General features: G+C 45.2%; 1 protein-coding gene across 1 annotated transcript; it reads right to left on the bottom strand.

Annotated features, from left to right (window-relative positions):
• Positions 1–3,094: 3,094 nt before the first annotated feature.
• On the bottom strand, positions 3,095–14,269 carry LOC127005700 (cleavage and polyadenylation specificity factor subunit 3-like). Its single transcript, XM_050874817.1, has 15 exons — positions 14,008–14,269; positions 12,761–12,824; positions 11,602–11,828; positions 10,523–10,700; positions 9,821–10,061; positions 9,132–9,307; positions 8,069–8,198; positions 7,542–7,717; positions 7,273–7,422; positions 6,549–6,657; positions 6,266–6,405; positions 5,968–6,027; positions 5,700–5,834; positions 4,903–5,025; positions 3,095–3,988 (listed from the first exon to the last, which is right to left on the bottom strand). The coding sequence occupies exons 1-15, from the start codon at positions 14,085–14,087 to the stop codon at positions 3,887–3,889; spliced, it is 2,091 nt and encodes a 696-aa protein (XP_050730774.1). The 5' UTR covers positions 14,088–14,269; the 3' UTR covers positions 3,095–3,886.
• Between the last annotated feature and the right edge of the window lie 2,381 nt (positions 14,270–16,650).

Consider the following 16,650-nt stretch of genomic DNA (forward strand, 5'->3'; position numbering starts at 1 on the left):
CACACACACACGCACACACACTGCTTACCTTTTTATAATCGTTTGTATCTCCTCATTTTTCAGCCCAGGGAGGATATCGCAGCTCCCATCCATTGCTGCGAGTTTTTTTCTTTCCTTCCTGACGGTGGAAAGGCCGCGCGAACACCCAAGACACACGCTGGAGACGTTTAAGGAAGACCAACTCCCACACCAAATATTTACCTTTTAATTTTTGCACTATATCTCCTTATCTAACGACGCAGGGAGGGCATTAGTGCTCCTACGATACTTCTTCTTTCCTTCCTGACGGTGGAAAGGCCGCGCGAACACCCAAGACACACGCTGGAGACGTTTAAGGAAGACCAACTCCCACACCAAATATTTACCTTTTCATTTTTGCCTATATCTCTTTATCTAACGACGCAGGGAGGGCATTAGTGCTCCTACGATACTCCTTCTTTCCTTCCTGACGGTGGAAAGGCCGCGCGAACACCCAAGACACACGCTGGAGACGTTTAAGGAAGACCAACTCCCACACCAAATATTTACCTTTTAATTTTTGCCTATATCTCTTTATCTAACGACGCAGGGAGGGCATTAGTGCTCCTACGATACTTCTTTCCTTCCTGACGGTGAAAGTTGCGGCGAGTTCTCTGACACACGTTGGAGACATATAGCTAGCACTCACTCACACCCACTACTTACCTTATATTGTTTTGCCTGTTTCTTCTTATATAACGACCCAGGGAAGACATTGCAGCTCCCGGTCATTACTAGGAGGCTTCTTTTTCCTTTGTGGATCGTCAAAAGGTCGCGGCGAGCACTCAGACACACGCTGGAGACGATTAAATTAGATCCATTCACACCCACTATTTACCTTTTAATTTTTGCCTGTATCGTTTTATTGCACAACGCAGGGAGGGTCTTAATGCTCCTGACTATTACTACAACGCTTCTTCTTTCTTTCTTAGGAGTTAAAAGGTCGCGGCGAGCACTTATAAGACACACGCTGGAGACGTTTAAATGAGACCCACTCACTCACTATTTACTTTTTAATTTTTACCTGTATCTCCTTATTTATAGACGCAGGGAGGGTCTTAATGCTCCTTGCTATTACTACAACGCTTCTTCTTTCTTTCTTGGGGGTTAAAAGGCCGCGGCGAGCACTCAGACACACGCTGGATACGTTTATATAAGACTCACTATTTACCTTTTAATTTTTGCCTGTATCTCCTTAACTAACTATATAGGGACGGTCTTAATGCTCCTGACTATTACTACAACGCTTCTTCCTTTCTTGAGGGTTAAAAGGCCGCGGCGAGCACTGAGACACACGCTAGAGCTAGAGACATTTAAATATGACTCACACCCACTATTTACTTTTGAATTTTTGCCTGTATCTTCTCATTACACAACTCAGGGAGGGTATTAATGCTCCCGGCTATTACTACAACGCTTCTTGTTCCTTTCTTGACGGTGTGAAGGCCGCGGCAAGCACTAAGACACACGCTAGAGACGTTTAAATGGCACTCCCTCACTCGCCCACTCATCCATTCAAACTCCCGCAGGTTGTAAACATTGCGCGGGAAACGTTGCGTCGACAGCACTTTCTGTGTTTTGTACGGGGTCAAAGACGATGATGTGTTATGGAGAAGAATGAATGAATGAATGAATGAATAAACGTGTTGTAATGAAGAGAAAAACTAGTAAATGAATATGTATAGAAATTGTGTGTGTGTGTGTGTGTGTGTGTGTGTGTGTGTGTGTTTCAGTAAAGTATAGTAGGTTTTAGACCATTAATGGACAAATAAATATATGCGTGTGTGTGTGTGTGTGTGTGTTTTGGTGTATGTGCAGCTTATATTTGTATGTACGTATGTGTGTTTGTATGGTGTTTCAATAAAGTATGGTAAGTTTTAATATAATTCAACATTTCCTCTAAGCTACCATTCTCTATTTCGTGTTGGTAATATGTATTTGTGGTGTTATTTCAATGATAATGATTTTCTTTCAATACTACACCTTCTATAATTTGTGCGAGTAATGGGCTTTGTACTATTATATCCTTTTCATTTATTTTCTTCAAGGTTTCTGTTTCTTATGGGAAGTATTTAGGGAGGGGTGGTGTGCAGAGAGGAAGAATAACTAATAAATTAATGTGTGGTTACTGCTACTGCAAATATGTATGGAAGGTAAGATGTATCCTATGAACTTCTTGTATAACAGTAAACACACACATAAACAGCACCATTGCACACGACTTTCTATTCTAGCTCACCCCTGTCCTATCCAAATCCCTATTGCAAGAGTTGACCAGCATCTTCATTCTTTCATCCCTTTTGCTGATAAACTCTGGAACAGCAAGAAGGAAAAAAGAATGTTTCCTTTTGACAAACATAGGAGGAAAAAGAATGTTTACTCTTGACAAACATGAGGAAAAGAATGTTTACTCTTGACAAACATATGAGGAAAAGAATGTTTACTCTTGACAAACATATGAGGAAAAGAATGTTTACTTTTGACAAACATGAGGAAAAAAGAATGTTTGTTACTTCATTCCCACCACTTACATTGCAACTATGTAACAAAACTCTCCTTGTTGTCTTTATGAGGAATGAAAAACTGATGTCATTCTCCACTCTACATAATATAAAGATAATGCTGGAAAATGCTGCCTCAGAATTTTTACACTGGAAAACTGAGAAACTGGAGACTTGGGAAACTGGAAATTGTGAAACTGAGCATTGGGAAACTGATTGTGAAACTGGGAATTGGAAAACTGAGCATTGGGAAACTGAGAATTTGGAAACTGGAAACATTGGGAAACTAAAAAATGGGGAAACTTAATTGGGAAACTGAGAGGAAACTTGAGCATTTTTACATTGGGAAACTGAGAATAAGGAAACTGAAGAATTGGGAAACAGAGAATTGGGAAACTGGGAACTAGAAATCTGGGAGATGGGAAACTGGAAATTGGGAAACTGGGAAATGGGAAACAGAATTCTTACACTGGGAATCATGATATAATTCTCCACTCCACATAATATCAAGGTAATGCTGGAAAATGCTGGCTCAGAATTTGTACCTCAGGAAGCAGAAATAAAGAAAATAAACATTAGAATTTTTAGTTTTATATTTTTATATTTTTTTTCTAATTTTTTGTACTAACAGTCTTATACAATAATTCACTGGCTTAACAAACACACACCTTCTAAATCGAGGCCATTCATACCCTTTCAAACTCCTCCTTAACTTATATATATTCTAATTCAAGTTCATTCATACATTCATACCAGTAAAAATATTGACATACATATAAGGCAGAGAGAGAGGGAGAGGGAGAGGAGGAACTAAAACAACCTTTGCCTTTCCCTGCTCCCCTGTCGATCCTCCCTTCATGACCTAATACTTCCCACTCTCCTACTTACCCCCTTCCCCTGCCTCAAGCCCCTGTCACCTAACAACATTCCCCTGCAACACTGTGCCTCCTCTTTCACTTAACCCCATTGCTAAGTTCTGATCTCCTCCCTTTCCCTTCCATTCCTCTCTTACCCAGTGTTAACAAGTCACAGAGAGAGACAGAGAGAAAGGGAGAGGGAGAAGAACTAATGTCACAAGAGGTATAAGGGATAAGGGAGGGACAACCACAACCTATGCCTTTCTCTGCTCCCTTGTCAATCCTCCCTTCATGATCTTAATATTTCCCACTCTCCTCCCTACCCCCTTCCCCTGCCTCAAGCCCCTATCACCTAACACCATTCCCCTTTCACTTATCCTCACTGCTAACTTCTCATCTCCTCCCTTCCTCCCATTCTTTTCCATTCCTCTCTTGCCCAGTGTCAACAAGCCACCTCCACCCTTACTTCTCCCTATCCCTTGCCCTTCCCCCACCAACCCCTGCTCCCCCTCAGCCCTTGATGGCGGTGCTGACAGGAGCGAGGGACTGGAAGAGCTTGGTCACGGCCGTCTGCACCACCCGCTCCAGCTTCTCGTTCTCGGATGTCACCTTCTGCAATGGGGTGAGAAAATGGTGAGTGGAGGGTAGACAATTAAAAGGGGATGATAGTAATAGTAATAATGATAGTAATGATAATAGTATTTACTCCCTTCTGTATATTTCTTCTTTTTTTCCTCATTTACTTTCTTTCTCTCCTCTCTCTCACTTTCTCCTTTCCCTCTCCTCTTACCTCCCTAATTTCTCCTTTTCCCACACTCTTCCCTCCTTTCTGCTCCTCTTTTCCAGTTTTCTCCCTTCCCTTCCATTTTTTCCTTTTCCTTTCTCCTTTCCCTCCTCTTTCTTCCTGACATTTTCCCTTCCCTTCCTCCCATCCTTTCTTTCTTCCCTCCCCTTCCTCTTTTTCTCCTCCCTTTCCTTCTTTCCATTCCTTCTACTTCCCTTTTTCTCTCCTCTTTTTATTAATTCATTCTTCCTGTTTTCCCTTTCCTTTCCTTCCATCCACCCTTGCTTTCTTCCCTCCCTTCCCTCTCTTTTTCTCCTCCCTTTCCTTCTACTGTCCTTTTTCCCTCCTCTTTATTATTTTTTTCTTCCTGTTTTCTCTTTCCCGTCCATCCTTCCTCTTCCTTTCCTTCCATCCACCCTTGCTTTCTTCCCTCCCTTCCATCCCCCTTTCTCTCTCTTTCTCCTCCCTTTCCTTCTACTGCCCTTTTTCCCTCCTCTTTACTAATTTATTCTTCCTGTTTTCCCTTTCCCTTCCATCCTTCCTCATCCTTTCCTTCCATCCACCCTTGCTTTCTTCCTTTCCCTTCCATCCCCCTCTCTCTCTTTTCTTCTTATGTTCCTTTCCATTCCATTCCTTTTCTTCCCTCTCTCCTTTTCTTTTCCCCATCCCCTCCCTTTCTTTCCATCCATCATTCCATTCCTTCCTTCCTTTCCCCTTCTCTCCCCCTCCCCCCCCTCCTCACCAGGCCGACAAGGTCCACGTAGGCCCTGACGCTGTTGACGGCCACGTACAGCTTCTCGCCCTTGAAGATCTTGGGCACCGAGTCCTCTCCAAACATCTCCTGGAACAGCTCGATGAGGCACTCCTGCGGGGCAACATTGTCATCAGTGTTTGGAAGTTGTTAGTGGACCAATGAGTTTCTGATGAATATAATTGTGGTAAGATGAAATGCTGAATAGAGTTGTAGTAGTATATGGAAGGATAGGAGTATAGTTGTAGTAGTATATAGTAGGATGAAATGCTGAATATAATTTTAATAGGATGCTGAACATAGTTGTAGTAGGATGAGCTTTTGCTGAATATAGTAGAAGTAGGATGAGAGGAAGGCCAACCTCTTGTACTTTTTTTTTTTACAGCAAAGGAGACAGATCAAGGGCTTAAAAAAAAAAAAAAATAAATAAATAATGAAAAAAAGCCCACTACTTACTGCCCCTAAAATGATTGGAGAGGAGTGGCTGAAAGAGAAGTCAATTTCGGGAGGAGAGGTGTTCACTTAATCATACGTGCACACCTTGGTCATCACCTGGTCTTGGTATGCTGTACATATTTGGGAGGTTCTCTCTGGGCATATCATTAAGGGTTTTGATCAGAGCCAAAGAACGAACATAAAACTCAAGTCATATAATAAAAGTTAGTTGCTGGCATTGGCTTCCACTAATTTTTTTGCTGGTTTAGTGCTTGTTTCAGTTAATAGAACCACCAGTGATCACACCACACCATAACACAGCACCACATCACCACACCACACTCCCCCCCTACCTTGAAGTGCATGCGGTCAAAGGCGGCGCTGCTGAGGGCGGGAGGTGTGACGTCCTTGGCCTCCAGCTGCTGCGCCTTCAGCACCACCTTCATCACTGCGTCGGCGTACATGTCACTGGCGGGGCTGGCAACCCACTGAGGGGAGGGGATGGGAGCGTTAGGGGTGGTGGGAGACAGTGAAGAGGAAAAGGAAAGAATGGGGAAAAAAGGGAAGACTATATATTATCATTTCATCATCATCACCATCAGCAACAGCAGCACCACCCACCTCCAGCACCACCACCGGGGGCTCGTGGATGATGGTGACAGCATCAAACACCTTCAGGGCCTGCAGAGTGGAGAGAGAGGCATCAGTACACTTACACAACTTATACAACCTGTGCCTCAGCATCTGTTCTGTCAATGCCACACCCTAATCTGCCCTTCTGTTACCCCCCTCACACACACCCACACCCCATACCCAATAAACAACCCATACACACCACACACCACATGACACCACCGCCACACCACCACCATTATCCCAACCATACACACACACACACATCACCACCACCATCGCTCACCTGGTTCTCCCCAGCGTCGGTGACGAGCACCTCCACGGTGCCGTACATGGAGGTGAGGAGGTAGTGCAGCAGCGGCCAGGACCCGGTGTAGTGCAGGCTGGACCGCTGGCTGATGCTGGACACGGAGAGCTCGCTGTACTCTGTCGGTGGAGGAGACGAGAGGTGAAAAAGGGAGGAGAAAAAAAATAAATAAAAAAATTAAAAATTTGTGTAAAATTTTGTGGCATTAGAAAATGCAAGTGGAAAGGAGCAACTAAGAAAAGAGCACCAGCCAGGCCCTTACTTCCCAGGTCCTTCGGTGAGATGATGTGGCAGTTGAAGTTGCGCTTGACGAGGATGCCGGAGACGATGTCGTTCTCCTTGGGGCGGAGCGTGGCAAGCTCACCCATCACCTGCGGTGGACAAGAACACAGGTGAGCCTCACTTAATATAAACAATTTTTCCCTACAGGAAAACCACATGATTTCTTAGAAATCAATGAAGTTCAATTAGTGTGTTCACAGGGTGGTGTGCAGCTGTTCCTTGTGTCACTTTTCAGTCAGGCACGCAAGTCACTGTTGCTGTGTGTTCTCTGCACTGCTGCAGCCAAACCATACAGGAAAAAAAAATTCCTAACTCTCCTTTCCCACTCACTTCCTCCCTCCCCCACGCCCTCATTTCCTCTTTTCTCCCACACTTTCTCCTTTCCCTCTCCTCTTACCTCCTTGATTTCTCCTTACCCACAGCCTCTTTCCCTCCCCCCCACCATCCTTTAACCCCTTCTGTACCAGACGTGTGTTTTGTGACGAGTGCGTCACAGCTTGATGAACCCACCAGGCACTGGGTGCATCCCCGTGACAAGCCGGTGTCACAACTAGAATGTGTTGGTGTTGAAGGCTCACAAGAACTCAGTTTTGGGGTTACTTACTAGTGCACATGTCACAGAGCACACATCCAGTAAGGAAGGGGTTGAAACTCTCTTCTCCCTCCCTGACCCCCTGACCACACCCCTTCTCCCTCCCCCTCACCTTGGCCATCTTCTCCCCCCTGAAGTGGAAGGTGACAGTCTCCAGGTTCTTGGGGTTGAACACCTTGATGGGGCTCTCCGCTGTCTCATACTCTCGCTCCAGCGCTGACTTGAGCCGAGACATTTCCGTCATCTCACCGTGGACCAGGACCTGCAGGATGGGACACATGGAAACATGAAAATGCAGGCACTATAAAGCCATTACCCACCCAACAGAAAGCCCACACCCAAAAAAATACCCCTTCCACCCTCTCTCTCCCCCCCACTCACCACATTGGGCGGGTGAATGGTGCGGATGAAGTGCGTGGTCTGCTCAAAGTCTGTGTGTGCTGAGAAAGAGATGTACTCCACGGAACACTTCATGGGCAGGCGCTGACCCGACATGGTGGTGACCTCCTCAGGCTCCTTCAGGATCTCCTTGGCCAGCGTGCCCTCCACACAGTAACCTGAGGGAGGAGGAGGAGGGGGTTAGTGATGGTTAAAGGTGGTTAGAATAGGTGAAGAAAGAAGAGGGTATAAGAAGAGGTAGCAAGAACAATAATAAAACAATAAAAATAAATAGAGTAAGAACTAAAGTAAGAGGAGACTAACTAATAATTCTAACAACTAACGTAAGATTTCACCTAATCAAGGCGTAAATAATAACAAACAACAAAACAACAGATAAAACAGTCACACTTTAGTACCCACTGGCAATGATCACACTTTTTGGGGTCGGGGCAAAAACTACGACAGATAAACACTCTTCAGACTTAACAAAAAACAATAATTTACACCAGAACCATAGATAGACCCACCAGCAATGATGACGCCATTCTTAGGGTCTGGGCACCATATCTCAAACAGCTCCCGGGACAGGCCGCTCTGCATCATGCCCGGCGAGGCCATGATGACACACGGCCCTATGTCCTCAAATTGGTCCATGCCCTGGGGGGGGACAAGGTGGTGTGTGAGGTTAGTGTTGTGTGTTGTGTGTTTGTGTTGGTCATGGTGAGGGGTGAGGATGAGAGGTACAGACTGCATGTGTTGTGTGAAGGTGTTGATGATGTGTGTTTGTGTTGGTCATGGTGAGGGGTGAGGATGAGAGGTACAGACTGCATGTGTTGTGTGAAGGTGTTGATGATATGTGTTGATGTGTGTTTGTGTTGGTCATGGTGAAGGGTGAGGATGAGAGGTACAGACTGCATGTGTTGTGTGAAGGTGTTGATGATATGTGTTGATGTGTGTTTGTGTTGGTCATGGTGAGGGGTGAGGATGAGAGGTACAGACTGCATGTGTTGTGTGAAGGTGTTGATGATATGTGTTGATGATGTGTTTGTGTTGGTCATGGTGAGGGGTGAGGATGAGAGGTACAGACTGCATGTGTTGTGTGAAGGTGTTGATGTGTTTGTGTTGGTCATGGTGAGGGGTGAGGATGAGAGGTACAGACTGCATGTGTTGTGTGAAGGTGTTGATGTGTTTCTGTTGGTCATGGTGAGGGGTGAGGATGAGAGGTACAGACTGCATGTGTTGTGTGATGGTAATGGTGCTGTAACACAACAATGTTGTAAGTGGCGTGAACTCAGAACTGTAGTCACACAATGCTACTCAGCTGCTGTTGCAATGACCAATAACATCTTGTCATGTTTACACACAGTCAGCCAATAGCACAATTGGCTGACTGTTGGGGAGACACCCACAACAGGAAGGAACAAACAAGCATGAGTTGGCAGAACAATATTCAGCAGAAACTAATTGGTTTACTGACACTTTCCAAAGTCAGTGAAAGTGCTGATCCAGAAACAAAAAAGTTAGCTTTGCCAATTGGTGGATTAGAAGAACTGTGCCAACCACCACTCTTTCCCTGCCACCCCCCTTCACCTTGAGGTTTGAGATGTGCTTGAACTGGAACGGGTTACTGATGGATATCTGCCGCTGGATGCGCTCGTTCATGGCGTGCGTGTAGGTTTGGTACACACTCATACACTTCTTGGCCAGGGCGGAGGCATAGTAGATGGGCACCTCGTGGAGCTCAGGGTGCAGCTGCCAGTACTCGTCTGTGTCAGGAGGAACAGGGGGACAAATGAGATGAGGTGGAGTATGAGAGGGAAAGGGTTGTTGAAAGGAAGGGGAGGGGAGGGAAAGGAGGGTTAGGTGATGCTAGATTCAAGTTGCAGAAGGAAGAAAAAGTAGAGAGACTGAGGAGAGAGAGGGAGAAAAGGAAGAATTTGAGAGAAAGTGAGTTTGTGAGATGGAGAGACAGACAGACAAACAAGACTACACTAGACAACACTTATATACACACAAATACGTAACATATAAAACAAAAGTAATGAAAAAGAAAGATTTACACCCTCTCTTCAATGACCCTAACCCCATACAACACCTACTACACCTCCACCTAGCCCCACACCCACCCAAACACCTAGAATTTATACACACACACACACACACCCTCCCATCCCCTCCACACCCCTTTCAACAACCTTCCACCCCTCCCACACTCACACCCAAACACACCCTCCCATCCCCTCATACCTCCCAGCAACCCCTTCACCCACCCCACCTACCCAGGATCAGCAGCAGCTCCTGGGCACGTCCAAGGGCGAAGACGGGTATGAGGCACCGCCCGCCGCGCGTGACGATGGTGTGCACGGTGGAGGTGAAGCGGCTCTCCCGGCTTTCCCTTGGCTCGTGGATGCTGACGCCGTACGTGGACTCGATCATGAGCACGTCCGGCCTTATCTGGGGGATCTCCGCCATCATCAGGTGACGGTCCTCCTGCCGCGAGAAGTCCCCAGTGTACAGGATCTGGAGAGAAGGAGAAGGTGCATTAGGATGTGGTAGTGGGTGTAAGGATGCATTAGGGTGTCATTAGGGTCCATTAGAGTGGGTTGCAGTATGTTAGGCTCACTCAGAAAATTCGTATATGCTTCCTTACTAATGAGACTCTATAATCTATACAACAAAGTGAGGTCATTCTGTGTTGATTTATACCATAAGGTGCTGGCTGTCATGTGTTTGAAGATGCCCTAAACTTAACCTAACCTAACCTAACAAAACCCCAAACAGTTACTATAGGTCTTGAGTCAGAAAATTCATATATACTTCCTTACTAATGAGACTTCCTATGCAACAGGGTGTCATTCTTTGTTGATTTATACCATAAGGTGCTGGGTATCATGTGTTAAGATACCCTAAACTTAACCTAACCTAACAAAATCTCATAAAATTAGTATAGGGCTTGACTCAGAAAATTCATATATGCTCACCTTGACACCTGCTATCTGTATCATGAACATGGCAGCGCCCAGGACGTGCCCCGCGTGGTAGCACCAGAACTTGATGCCCTGGACCTCCTTCTCCTCGTGGAAGTTGATGACGTTGATCTTGTTCAGTGACAGCTCCAGGTCGTGCTCGGAGTACAGCATGTGCTCCGTGGCGATGTTGCTGAGGAAGGGTTTATTATTATAATTATTATTATTGGTTACTATTATTATTATTAGTATTGTTTGTTGAGTTTATTGACATCTAGCTATAGCATATGACCTCAAATTTACCTCATCTTTTATTGACAAAATCTTACTAAACACAGAATACATCAGAAAATAAAGAAAAAAATCATTATTATCATTATTATAGTTTGACAAAATCTTTTCAAACATAGAATACATAAAAAAATTACTATTATTATTATTTTTCTATTTTATTGCAGTTAATTGAGAAAATCTTTCCAAACATAAAACATCAGATAAAAAACTAAATTATTATTATTATCATCATCATTATAGCTAACTGACAAAACCTTCCCAAACACAGAATATGTAAGATAATACAAAACAAAACTCTTATTATTACTATCAACAAATTACAAGTCCCATTAGCCAGCCAACAAGCCACAAGACACACTCCTCAAGCAACAAGCCCATCACACATCCCTTCCTCACCTGACTTTAATATAACCCAAGAGCAGCCACTTATAAATTGCTTCATTGTATTAACCTCTCTTTTTGGCCACTCCTCTCTACTCTATTCAGGAGCAGTAAGAAGCAGGCTTTTTTTTCATTATTGTTTTCTTTTTTTTATGCTCTTGAACTGTCTCCTCTGCTGTAAAAAAAAAGCCAAGCCACAAGGTACAAGTCAAAAAGCCATAAGCCACAAGCAACAACCCCATCAGTCAGCCAATAATCTAAGCCACATAAGCAAACCAGCAATCCACAAGCCACCAAGACAAGCAACACAAAACCCAGCCCAACACACCAACAAGCCTCCAGTCCACAAGTAACAAGTCCCATACACTAGCCACTACCCCTACTAAACAACCCATACACCCCATCCCTCCCTTCCTCACCTGACTTTAATATAATCCGACAGCAGCCACTTGTAAATCGCCTTGGTGGGATGCGTCATGTAGCAGCGCCCCTTGAACTTGGTGCGCATCAGGAACCACGGCAGGCCCCCCGCGTGGTCCAGGTGGAAGTGAGACACCAGCATGAGGTCGATCTGCTCCGGGTCGATGAAGTCAGAGAACGGTAGCGCACTCATGCCTGTCAGTGCCGGGTGGATGCCAAAGTCCAGCTGCGGGGGAGGGAGTGATGCGGTGGGTTAGAGAGAGAGAGAGGAAAGGAAGGCAAGGTTGGGAGAGGAAGCGAGGAAGTTAAGAGGAAGGGAGGGAGAGGAAGAGGGTATGACAAAGGAGGGAGAGGGGAAAAGGATGAAAAGACAGAGAGGAGTTTGGAAAGGAAGAAGAGTGAGGAGGGTATGAGGAAAAGGGAGAGAAAGGAAAAGGAGGAAAATGGAGGGTATAATGAAGGAATGAGAGAGGTTTGGAGAGAGACGTAGGGAGAGGAGGGAGGGAGAGAGGTTGGGAGAGGAAGAAAGGGAGAAAAATAAAGAGGTAAAGAAATTAAAATAACAATGGATAGAGAGAAATAGAAATAGGAAAACAAAGAGGTAAAAGGGAAGGAAGGGAGATAGGTAGGGAGAGAAAGAGGAACCAAGGTAAGGGAAGTGGAAGACAACAGTAGGAGGGGAAAAGAGGAAGTGGTGAGTGAAAGAAGTAGAAAAACGAAGTGAAAGAAGAGAGCAAGGAATGAAGGAATATTATGAGTGAGGTATGAAGAATGAGGGAATGCTATGAGTAATGAGGAAATTCTATGAGTACAGAGGAAATTCTATGAGTAATGAGGAACTTCTATGAGTAATGAGGGAACGCTATGAGTAATGAGGAATGAAGGAATGCTATGAGTAATGAGGAAATTCTATGAGTAATGAGGGAATGCTATGAGTAGTGAGGAAATTCTATGAGTAATGAGAAATGAGGGAATGCTATGAGTAATGAGGAACTTCTATGAGTATAATGAAGAATGAGGGAATGCTGAGAAATGAGAAAATTCTATTGGTAATATGGAATGAGGGGATGAGGAAGTTCTATGAGTTATGAGTGAATGTTGTGAGTGAGGAATGAGTGAATGTTGTGGGTGAGGAAAGAGTGAGTGGCGTGGACTTACCAGGACTTTCTTCCCCTTGAACTCCAGGAAGTGGCATGACCTCCCCACCTCCTGACCTGACCCCCTGCAAGAGAAAGACGTACTGAGGTGGCGGCAGAGTGGCCAGCACACAGAATTTTTTTTTTTTTTATTATTTTTTTTTTTTTTACGTGTCAGCCTTTCGCGCCAGTAGGCTTTCTTGAGGGGCCTGGATGGTGGTCAGCTCCAGCCCGTCATGGCGCAGGCAAGTGTTTTATAGTGGCGCCATCTTTTCTTGGCTCATGCTGCCCCCCGGAACTCCTTCTTGATTCACTTGGACGGTTTCCTCTCGAGTCCAGGTTGATGGGTGGTCATCAGGACAGCATGTGGGTGGTCTTAGGCCACTCGGCGGTGACTGAAAAATCCTAAGTGGTAGCGTGGGGATTCAAACCCGCGACGACCATCACGTGGTGAATGTGGAGCCCGCACGCTACCACTCAGCCACCGCCTACCTAACCTAAGGTATTTTCCTGACAAATTTTTGGAAGGCAGTGGCTGAGTGCTTAGCGTGCAGGCCCCGCATTCACCGTGTGAAGGACGACACGGGTTTGAATCCGCCTCTAACCACCCGAGATTTTTCAATCATTGCCGAGTGGCCTAAGACTGCTCACATGCTGTCCTAAAGACCACCCATCAACCCGGGCTCTAGAGGAAACCGTCCAAGTGAATCAAGAACGAGCTCGAGGGGGCAGCATGAACCAAGAAAAGATGGTGCCATTATAAAACACTTGCCTGCGCCATGATGGGCTGGGGCTGACTGCCATCCAGGCCCCTCAAGAAAGCCTACCGGCGCTATAGGCTGGCACGTAAAAAAAAAAAGTTTAGATGAATTTTACAGATAAGTTTAGAATTTTCCTGACAAGTTTGGTAGAATATTCATGACAAGTTTGGTAGAATTTTCCTGACAAGTTTGGTAGAAATTTCCTAATAAGTCTTATAACAGTGCTATTCAACTTATTGTAGTGTTATCTCAGGGTAAATACAAGTCAGCATTTATCTAGATTTACACCCACCTTGCTCGCTCTCCCTACCCTGCCCACCTTTCCTTGTCCGCATCTCCAAGCCTTCCCTGCTCTCCCTTATCTCCCTTGCCCACTCTCCCAATCCTGCCCACCTCTCCCTAGAACACCTTACCCACCCTGCCCACATTTCCCTGCCTCCCCTACCCCCCTAGAACTCCTTACCCGCCCTGTCACAAAATCCCCCCACCCCCTGCCCGTCACACTCACAGCGGCGTAATCTTGAGCTCGTCACTCTCCTCCTCGGGCAAATTGAGCACCTGCACCCTGGGACGGCTGGCGGCGGACATAGTGCTGCTCTGTGTTGTGTTATGTTGGTGAAGGAGAGACCCTGCTGGCCCTGGTGCTGTCCTGCGAGGCTAACACGGGCGTGGCGGCTGCGGGTGACACGGAGGGAGGGAAAGCGTGGCAGTGTGCGCCGTTGTGTTGTCCACGCCGGGTTTGTTTACATCGCCTTGGCCTCGGGCTGGGGCTCGGCGTCACCACCCCCTCAAATATTGTCGTACGCGGGGAGGAGGCAGGGAGAGGGAGGAAAGGAGGGGAAGAAGAGATCGAGGGAAGAAAGTCAAGAAAGAGAGAGAAAAAAAGAGGGCGGGAAGGGGAGGGACGGAGGGAGAGAAGGATCGAGGGGGAGATGATTTTTTGTCTGTCTGCCTGTCTGTCGAGTTTTTTTTTCAGTCGGTTAATTGCTAGTAATTTATATTTCCCTCACGCCCCTGGAATCCTTAAATTTCCCCCAAGGTTGAGAAATTCTGCTCTATACCATACCATCACGTAGGTACCATATATTCTCCTCCATGCCCCTCTACACCATACCTTAATATAAAGCTCAAAAAAGTGTCCGTACTGATAATACACATGGTAAAACACTTGCTGTTAGATACCAATTATATACTTGTTCCAGGTAGATACTGTATTGGGATATAACTCATTCTTCCACATCAACCCTCGCTCATTTTTTGTTGTGCTTTCCTTCCTACCATTGTATCTTTTTAGTTTCATGGTGCTACCTACACATCTATTAATAGTTGTATAATCACACTCTGACCTGCCTGGGGGTTGGGATGGCATGTTCCTCCCTTCTCCCTTGTTGTTTACCTGCAACAATAAACTATCAATCAATCAATCCATAATGCTAAATAAATTGGTGCCAATACTGATAATACATATGGTACGACACTTGCTGTTGGATACCGATTACTTATTCCTGGTAATGTTTGAGGGATGTAATTCACTCCTCTACATCAACCCTCACTCATTGTAAAACTAAAAAAATAAGTGCCAATGGTAAGCACTTAGGCTATAACCAGTGCTAAACTTTTAACTGTAAAAAGATTGCAAATCCCATTGTACAAGACCTTTTCATATAGTAGAATTACATCTCACAAACACACACACAAATATATAGAGTTCAAAGTTTTAACATATATGCACAATATTGCTAAATGGTATAGTTGTATTTGGTAAGGCACTGGCAGAAGTTGTATTTAGTATATCTTTGGTAAAGGTTGTAAGTTATATTTGATAAGGCTTTCATATAGGTTGTTGGTAATGTTTACATCAGAAATTCTAGAGATAGTTCAACAAGGCTTCCGCAGCATGAAAAACACTCATAGGGCCCGGATTGGAGAATAGCTGCCACAGGCCGAAAGTGTTGCTCACCGCAGGGCGCAGGGAACAGGGACGAACACTAGAGACTCTGGGTCAAGACGTTGGCTTGCGACTGTAATATAATTAATCCATTTTTTTTCAACCCTTATGTTACACCCACACTCCTAACATTAGCAATTAAATTTGAGTAATGTGTGTTAAGATGACTGTCAGTCTTTATACACATAAACTTAATGTCCATAGAGAGCATCAGCTCAATGGACTAGGGTCTAATTTATTGATGTAAATTATATAAAAATCATAAATTTATATAAGACCAATAAACATCAATCAATCAATCAATCTCTCTCTCTCTCTCTCTCTCTCTCTCTCTCTCTCTCTCTCTCTCTCTCTCTCTCTCTTCTTTACACGAGATTGAGGGGAGGATACACACACACACACACACACACACACACACACACACACACACACACACACACACACACACACACACACACACACACACACACAGACACACACACACGGTCGTTATGGATAAAAGGAAGGAAATTGGAGGGGAAGGAAGGAAGGGGGGAGAGGGAGGGAGAGAAGGGGAAATTAGGGAGAGAAGGAGGGAAGGAAGGGAGGGAGGGGGAGGAAGGAGGAAGGGAGGAAGGAGGAAGGGAGGAAGAGAGGAAGGGAGAGAGGAAGGGAGAGGGAAAGAATGAACGAGGGAAAAAAAAGAGAATTAACAGTGAGAGAGAGAGAGAGAGAGAGAGAGAGAGAGAGAGAGAGAGAGAGAGAGAGAGAGAGAGAGAGAGAGAGAGAGAGAGAGAGAGAGAGAGAGAGAGAGAGAGAGAGAGAGAGAGAGAGGAAAAAGAAAGGAAAGGTCAATAAGGAAATTAGGAAGGAAGAAAAGGAAGAAAGGAAGAGAGATAAAAGGAGGAAGAGGGTAAAGAGAGAGAGAGAGAGAGAGAGAGAGAGAAAGAAGGAAGAGTATGTTAATGGAAGAAAAGAAGGAAGAATAGATGATGAAAAAAAAAGAGGAAAAAGGAGGGAAAAAAGTAGAATGACGATGATGATGATGAGGAGGAAAGAAGAAAAGGAAAGAATGGAGTAGGGGAAGAGAGGGAGAGAGAGAGAGAGAGAGGGGGAAAGGGGAAAAATTGAACGGCCAGAGAGAGAGAGAGAGGGGGGGGGATAGAGGGGAGAGCTCTCTTAGTCACTCACGAGGATCAGGCGAAGTAACAGCAGGTAACACGC

This window comes from Eriocheir sinensis, chromosome 30, assembly GCF_024679095.1.
Source record: "Eriocheir sinensis breed Jianghai 21 chromosome 30, ASM2467909v1, whole genome shotgun sequence".
Taxonomy (NCBI): Eukaryota; Metazoa; Arthropoda; class Malacostraca; order Decapoda; family Varunidae; genus Eriocheir; species Eriocheir sinensis.

Coding starts and splice junctions, on each gene's coding strand:
- LOC127005700 (XM_050874817.1), bottom strand. CDS start 14,087: ATGTCCGCCGCCAGCCGTCCCAGGGTGCAGGTGCTCAATTTGCCCGAG. Junction 6,658..7,272: donor GGGGGGAGAAGATGGCCAAG/GTGAGGGGGAGG, acceptor TGTCCACCGCAG/GTGATGGGTGAGCTTGCCAC. Junction 5,026..5,699: donor TTGACCGCATGCACTTCAAG/GTAGGGGGGGAG, acceptor GTTGCCCCGCAG/GAGTGCCTCATCGAGCTGTT.